This window comes from Vigna umbellata, chromosome 2 (assembly GCF_029865625.1).
Source record: "Vigna umbellata cultivar VRB3 chromosome 2, Vumbellata_1.0, whole genome shotgun sequence".
Classification (NCBI taxonomy): domain Eukaryota; kingdom Viridiplantae; phylum Streptophyta; class Magnoliopsida; order Fabales; family Fabaceae; genus Vigna; species Vigna umbellata.
In genome coordinates, this window is record NC_142166.1 from 9,495,351 (window position 1) to 9,503,176 (window position 7,826).

Sequence of the window (7,826 nt, forward strand, 5' to 3'; positions counted from 1 at the left end):
GTATTATAGTGATTCACTACCTGACAACTGTTTGAAAAAGAAAGGCTGAACTTTGCACTTTGCAGCTGGTAACTGGTAATAAGAGAGGAAGCATCATTTTTTGTTTGATACTAAGTTCATTTTTTTTTCTGTACTCAGATAAATTAAAAAGAATTCAGTTTATTTATTCAATACTACACCAATTTTAATTTTTTAATTAAAAATAAACATCTATTTATAACTTTGAACTATTTATACTGAATAGAATACTAATTCAAATGAATAGAAGATTGAAATTTCTTGCATTAAATGTTTCTTCAGTACTTTTTCTTGTGTAACAATATTCGACATCTCTTGTACAATTAAAAACAAATAAATTCATTAATATCTGCAGGATTAATTTGCCACTCCAAATTGTAAATTGTTAAAATAATATACTTAATAAAACATTTTCGAATGGATGTTATATCATATTCGGATGGATATTATATCATATTTTTTTATATACAGTCAACTCATTATATAAATTATTACATACTATTTTATAATATATAATAAAATACATTAAACTTAAAAAATAACATCGTAATTTATAATATTTAATTAAATTGTAGTGGTTTGTACAATGTTAGTAATCAATTAGTATACGATTGCACGAGAGTTGGTACCTTCGGTTTTTCAAGAACATAAAAAAAGAAAGGTTATGTAAGAATATTATAAAATAACAATTAATCATACAATTACTATATTATAAATTTAAGTTATAGATAAATGATTTATTAATGTAAAATATTAAATTTTGTCATTAATGATGAAGAATAGTTAAACTGATTTAAATTAAATTAATTGTGACGATATGTTGAAGAAATTGGTTTGTGTAACACACACACACATTCCACCCACTCTGTATTCTGTTTCTATCCTGACAGGATCACATGCACATGCAGACAACTCCACACCCGCACATCTTCATCCCACATGGATGGATCATGCACTTGTGATCTCTTGGGAGAGTCTACGTGACATATGACCCACACAAACATTTCACCCTTCTTCCTCTCCCCAATAACACATTAACAAATTCATAAAAATACAAAAACTAAATTAAATAAAGGAAAAACCTTTCTGCCAGCTCTAACCAGATTGCTATTGCACATTCTTAAGATACCCAAAGGAAAAAATAATATTAAGAAAAAAACACCCTTTTCTCTTATCTCTGTCCCTCCTTCCATTCAGACAGACACCCTTTCAATTGTTTCTTTCTCTGCCTCTTCTCTGTCCACTGTAAGACTGTGTTAGATTATCATTCCCTCTCTCTTTATCTGCATTGTTTGTGGCTGTTGACGGGTTTTGTGTGGTTTCCTTTCTGAAACTCATCAAGGTTTTCTTCCAAGCCCGGGTGCCAAGGGATTAAGCTTTCTGGGATATTCCTTTTCATCTTGCATTTTCGCTTTTGTAAGCGAGGAGGTTGTGGGATAACTTTGACAATCAAAACATGAATTGTATGGTTCAGTGAGATAAAGTTTTCACCTTTCGTGTTGTGAGGATCCAAATCTGTATAATTTGGGGAAATTTGCTGGATGGTGTTTTCTGTATTTTTATTGGAAATTGTTTGCCTGCAACTGGGAAAGCATCTATCTTTCTGAATGCTTCCCTTAAGACTACAGAACTGTGGAAACTGTTTCATTCTTTTTGTAACTGACAGGGTTAGGACTGGATATAATTGACGAAAAGAGAGGAGATTCTTTTAATTTATCTTTTGAGCACAGTGGATTTTGGTTCAGGACAGTGATGGTCCCTGTGGGTTTGTGAACTTCTGGATTCTGTATTCTTCTATTTTGCACTAGAATAATATTCCTTTTCGGAAATGGGTTTGAGCTTAGCAGTGTTGTGTGAGTAGATTTAAGAGTAATAAATTATACAGCTTTATGAAGAGGGTGTAACTGATTGTGGTAGTTGGGGGGTCTAGTTCAAGTGAAAAGGAAAAAGGTTGATATGGCAGCAAAACTCCTGCAATCTTTAGCAGATGAAAACCCAGATCTGCAGAAGCAGATAGGATGCATGACTGGGATTTTTCAGCTTTTTGATCGTCACCATGCTCTCACGGCTCGCCGCATTGCCCAGAAGAGGCTTCCTTCTGGTATTCCCCTAATAGGAACAATATTCAATTTTACTAATTCAGTTGTGTTTTTTGTTTTTTCTCTGTTTTTCCCACTTGGCAATCTCTGATATAATTTATCATTCAAGTCGTTGACTTTAGTGATAGTTCTGATTACTAATTGATCTTATCACATGGATGCTAATCTTATATCAGTATTAGTTGCATTTGTGTATCGTAATTTTTTTTCTTTTTTATGAATTAGCATCTGACTTTCCCACTTTGGAAGAGAGAGGGGATGTCTTTTGCATTTCTTTTCACAATTTTGTATCATCTGGTTACTCCATTGTATTTAGTAACAGAACAAGGCCTTGAAAGATACTTTTTGAAAGAGATTTTATTTTTATAGTATTGACTGTAAGTTCAATATAAATCTTTGTTGTTTTGTATGTGGTGATCCTCTGTGTGAAGTGGTCAGTTAATGTGATTTGCATTACTATTGTTGGCTCTTGTCATATGTTTCAATTTCATTGGAATAATTTCCAACTTGCATCTAATGCTTATGTTTTCCTTAGGTAATTCGCACTTCAGTTATGGAAGCTTGGAAAGAGATTCTAATAATATACACCATCGCCAAACAACAACAGTACGAACCTTCTTTTTACCCACATTTTTTACTGTTTTGTAGTTAAAAATGATTGAATTAGGCTTTAAATTGAGGGAGAAAAGTTTTATTACGATATCAGTGTGCATTCACTGATTCTATGATATGCTATCCATCACTTATGATTGATTTAACTGCCATTTATTGGAGACAAATGTAGAAGGTGAAGACTTGAGCATATTTTAATCATTTTCTATATTTATCATCTCATCTCATGGACTTCTGCACAATAATTTCTTTTTCTTTTTCATGAAAAAAAAATTCATGTATAGTCGACAGATACTTTCTGATGTTGATGCATTTATTTTAACTATCAAGGAATATGACAGTTTTCACATGAAACTGAACTTATGGAGCAAACTGAATTCATTGCAGGATACTAGCAGCTTAAACAAGGGTGTGAATGAAAGGCAGAGAATTTCAACCGAATCATCAAGAGCATCATTCTCTTCTTGTTCATCATCAGTGTCCTCTTTGGACTGCAAGGCTGAAGGAGAGGCTCCATTTGACCGGATTATTTTTCCTGAAACTCCTTCAAGGGATGCAGCCATGAACCAATCAACCATCTCTTCCCATTTTGGATGTAACTCCCTTGACCTGAGGGATGTGGTGAAAGATTCTATGTATAGGGAAGCCCGAGGGCTTTCAGTGAAGACTACAGGCAAAGAAGAATCTGCCATTAACGCCATGAAGCACAGGGATTCACCTCGTCCTATGCAGTTGCCCAAATCTGTTGATGGATCTTATAGAGGTGGAATAGATGGAAAACAAAGTCTTCCTATTGATCTAAAGGAGTCTATCCGAGTCCTTGCTAAACTTAGAGAAGCACCTTGGTATTATGCAGAAACTAAAGAACTTCCAAGATCATCACATGATGTAAAAGATGGACCCTGGCATTCGAACGCAAAGGATGCTTCTTGGTTTGGTAATGAAGGAAAAGAAATAAATCGTTTGTCCTTTGAATCACGAGAGACCATCAAATCCACACCAAAACTAAAAGAGCTTCCTAGACTTTCACTGGATAGTAAGGAAGGTTCATTACGCCCTTACAGTTCTGATTCAGCTACTCACCCATCAAGAAACATTTACAGTGGCACACCCACATCAAATGACAAATTCTCTACCCTACAACAGCCTTCAACAATCCCCCGTCGTCCACCTGGTGTTGTGGCAAAACTAATGGGCTTGGAAGCATTACCAGATTCCTCTTTGGCTGGTGACACTCAACCATGTTCAACTGAAACATACTCAGCACAAGATAATAGTCAGTTTCCAAGATCATCAAAACAAGGACTAACCAGGCCACTCCGAGTTTCTCATTCTCCAAAAGTTTCTTTGAAAGACCCAATTTCCCCTCGTCGAAAAAATCCTGATCTAGTTATGAAACCCATCTCAAGTTCAAGGTTTCCCATTGAACCAGCACCATGGAAGCAGCAAGATGGAAATCGAAGCTCCCAGAAACTGAATTTAAGGGGTGTAAAAGCTCCAGCGAGAGCACCAGATAGCTTTCCTTCAGTTTATAGTGAGATAGAGAAGAGGTTGAAGGATCTTGAATTCAAACAATCTGGAAGGGATCTCAGAGCATTAAAACAGATACTTGAAGCAATGCAAGAAAAGGGACTATTAGAGAGCAGAAAAGAAGAACAAGCTCCAAATGTTATTGGAAGTCAAAATGACTATGACCAAAGAGCTACCAGCCAAGATCAGAATACCAGGTCATTAAGGCAACAAAACTCTCAGAGAAACAATTTTCTACCATCCACAATCAAGGGAACTGAATCAGCAAGGGCTTTTGAATCCCCAATAGTGATAATGAAGCCAGCAAAGCTTGTTGAGAAAACTGCAATTCCTGCTTCTTCAGTCATTCCTATTGGTGGTCTTTCTGTTTCCCAGAAACACCAGAATGCTGGTGTATATTTAGATAATAGAACCAGCACATCTGCTACTCGAGTAGCAAAAGATCAGTCTCCCAGGAACATTCATCGGGATGCTTCTGCCAGTTCCATTGATAAGAAAGCAAATGGTAGTAAGACTACTAGATCTGCACAATCTCAATCTAGGTCTCAGCAACATCTAAAAGAAAATAGCCAAAGTTCTGTGAAGCACTCAGGAACCGTGAGCCCTAGATTGCAACAGAAGAAGTTGGAGTTAGAGAAGCGATCTCGTCCACCTGCTCCACCATCAGATTCAACCAAACTCAGAAGGCAATCTGGTAAGAAGGCAACAGAGTCAGGTTCACCAGGTGGGAAACAAAGACCCAAAACTCTGAACTCGCGGCATAATGATGAGCAACTGAGTGAGATAAGCAACGAATCAAGAAGTTTAAGTTGCCTGGGGGATGAAATTTCTTTGCAATCAGACAGTTTAACTGTCAACTCAAAGATGGAAGTCGAAGTCACAAGTAGTTTAAAGTCTGTTGAAATTGATGACAGCCAAAGTCCTTCTTTGAAGGCTGTGAAGCAATTGATTTCAGAGACAGCGCCAAAAGTAGGAGCCATTTTCATCTTTATAATCAAGCTTTCTGATTAGCACAATGTGATAAAATTGAAAATTTAAGCAAATAGTATATTCCTTTTACCAGTTGATAATGTGTATATCTTGCTTACTGTTCCAGAAATCAACTCCAAGATTGGATGAGGATGAGTCGGTTGCAGAACTTGGAGGAGATGCTCCGGAACATCCAAGTCCTATCTCAGTTCTTGATGGATCGGTGTATAGAGATGATGTGCCATCCCCAGTAAAGCAGATATCTGAAGATTCAAAAGGTATAGTTTCTGTCTTATAGATAAAGATACTAAATAAAATTGTAGGACGAAATCTTAATTTTTTCAGAATCAGATCAGCATTAGGATGGATTGCAGATTTGTCTCACTCTTATCCATTTTATTTTTGAGATGTTTACACAAGTAAAAAGTTGAAATGCTTTGTTAAACGAGGGACTGACAAGTGGTATCAATACGATAAGTCGAAGTTGATCAGATTGGATCATTTGTTTTTTATTGAGCCTCAAGTGATATGAAGTGTATGTGCATCTAGAATTAGTTGCTGTCAAAGGTAACAATGGTATTGGTACCACCTAGAGAGCAAGCACATCCGTTACACATTGAAAATTATTATGGGCCATGCCATTAAGAAAACTTTGGCTTGTAAATTCTTCCTTGCCTAATGTGCATGTCCTGAGGATTTTCCCAATAGATATCACTTGTAATCATGTGAAACTTTTTCACCTTCCTAATTATAATATCAAATTTGCAGGTGATGATGCTCAAGAATCCAAAGAAAATGAGATTAAAGATCCATGGAACCCAGCAGAAAGCCTTTCATTTCACAGCATGGGATCAGGAGAGATCAATCGAAAAAAATTACAAAACATAGACCACCTTGTTCAGAAGCTTCGACGGCTGAACTCCAGTCACGATGAAGCTAGAATTGATTACATTGCTTCCCTATGTGAAAACTCAAATCCAGATCACAGATACATCTCTGAAATATTATTAGCTTCAGGCCTCTTACTCAGAGATTTGAGTTCCGAGTTGCTGACATTTCAACTTCACTCTTCGGGTAATCCCATTAACCCTGAGTTATTCCTTGTCTTGGAACAGACCAAGGCAAGTAGTTTGCTTTCAAAAGAAGAAAGCACCGCCGAAAAAGATTCTAACATGAAGCTGAACAAAGAGAAATTTCACAGGAAATTCATCTTTGATTCTGTGAATGAGATTCTTGGTGCCAAATTAGGCTCATCCCTAGAGCCATGGTTTCTGCCTAACAGTAACAGACTCACTAAGAAAACCTTGGGTGCTCAAAAGCTCCTCAAAGAACTATGCTTTGAGATCGAAAAAATTCAAGCCAAGAAGCCAGAATGCTGCTTAGAAGATGAAGATGATGATCTGAAAAGTATGCTGTGTCAAGATGTTATGCTTGGCTCAGAAAGTTGGACAGACTTTCATGGTTATTTACCTGGGATTGTGTTGGATGTTGAGAGACTTATATTCAAAGACTTGGTTGATGAAGTTGTGATTGGTGAATCATCTGGTTTGCGAGTCAAGCCATCAGTTAGGCGCAGGAAGCTATTTGGAAAGTAGTTTGTTCAGTTATTCCCTTTCTCACTGATGTTAGATTTCTATAATTTTCTTGTCATTTGCTTATAAAATATTCTTGGTTCAAGGCATATAAGTTTTCTTATTAGAGCTTTGATTATTTGTTTTTTTGCGAAGATGTAAAGAAATTTGAGATACCATGGATTTATGGCATACATAATACATAACAAACTAAAGGTTCCTTATTTAAAACATCTTTGTGTTTCTCTTTTCTTCCATATTGAGTTGATGGAAATGGTTCCTAATTTTCATGCCATGAATACCTTGCAACTTAAGTTACTATCTAGATTTAAATAAATAATTATTATACTTATATTGGCATAAATATTTTGATCTCGTGTTAAATATATAGATAAAATAACATTTATACATTTTTCAACTTTTTATAACAATTCTTTTATGTACTGTTCAAGGAACAACAAACGTAAAAGGTTGAAGAAATTTAAAGAGGAAGAGACTATTTTACGTAAAAAGAGAAGAATGATAGAAAACCTAACTGTTTTATAATGTATCAATGTTAAGTAATAATTAACATTTTAAAAAATAAAATACTAAAAACTGTCATAACTTTTATTTCACATCAAAGTTAGTTTAATCGTATTAACACGTGCCACGATTGTTTTTTTATTGATATCACCTTTTCTAGAAACACCATATTTAATAAATGCTTCGTTGATCTTTTTGTTATAGTTTCTTTTGAGCTAATATTTCTTTGAGGTGTCCCAACTTTCTTGATATGCATAGTAGTATCTTTCACATCTTCTCGATTTCCACATTTTATACTTCATATTTCCACTTATGTATGAGAAAATTTCACCTAACAACTAGAGAATGTTTTTACAAATGATTGCATATTTTCTCTTAGATAACTTATGATGGATAATGATACTTTGAAACTAAAAAAAATACACACCACCACGTGTTCTCTTTTTAAAGGTTCAGTTGTCAAATAATAAAAAAACAAAATGACATGGAAATAAATTGAGAC

The 7,826-nt window shown here is 35.2% G+C and overlaps 1 protein-coding gene across 1 annotated transcript; it reads left to right on the top strand.

Annotated features, from left to right (window-relative positions):
• Nucleotides 1-1,105: 1,105 nt before the first annotated feature.
• On the top strand, nucleotides 1,106-7,032 carry LOC148203355 (protein LONGIFOLIA 1-like). The gene is made up of 5 exons (XM_088106035.1): nucleotides 1,106-2,119; nucleotides 2,653-2,723; nucleotides 3,117-5,228; nucleotides 5,356-5,506; nucleotides 5,997-7,032. The coding sequence occupies exons 1-5, from the start codon at nucleotides 1,975-1,977 to the stop codon at nucleotides 6,821-6,823; spliced, it is 3,306 nt and encodes a 1,101-aa protein (XP_087962161.1). The 5' UTR covers nucleotides 1,106-1,974; the 3' UTR covers nucleotides 6,824-7,032.
• Nucleotides 7,033-7,826: the final 794 nt, after the last annotated feature.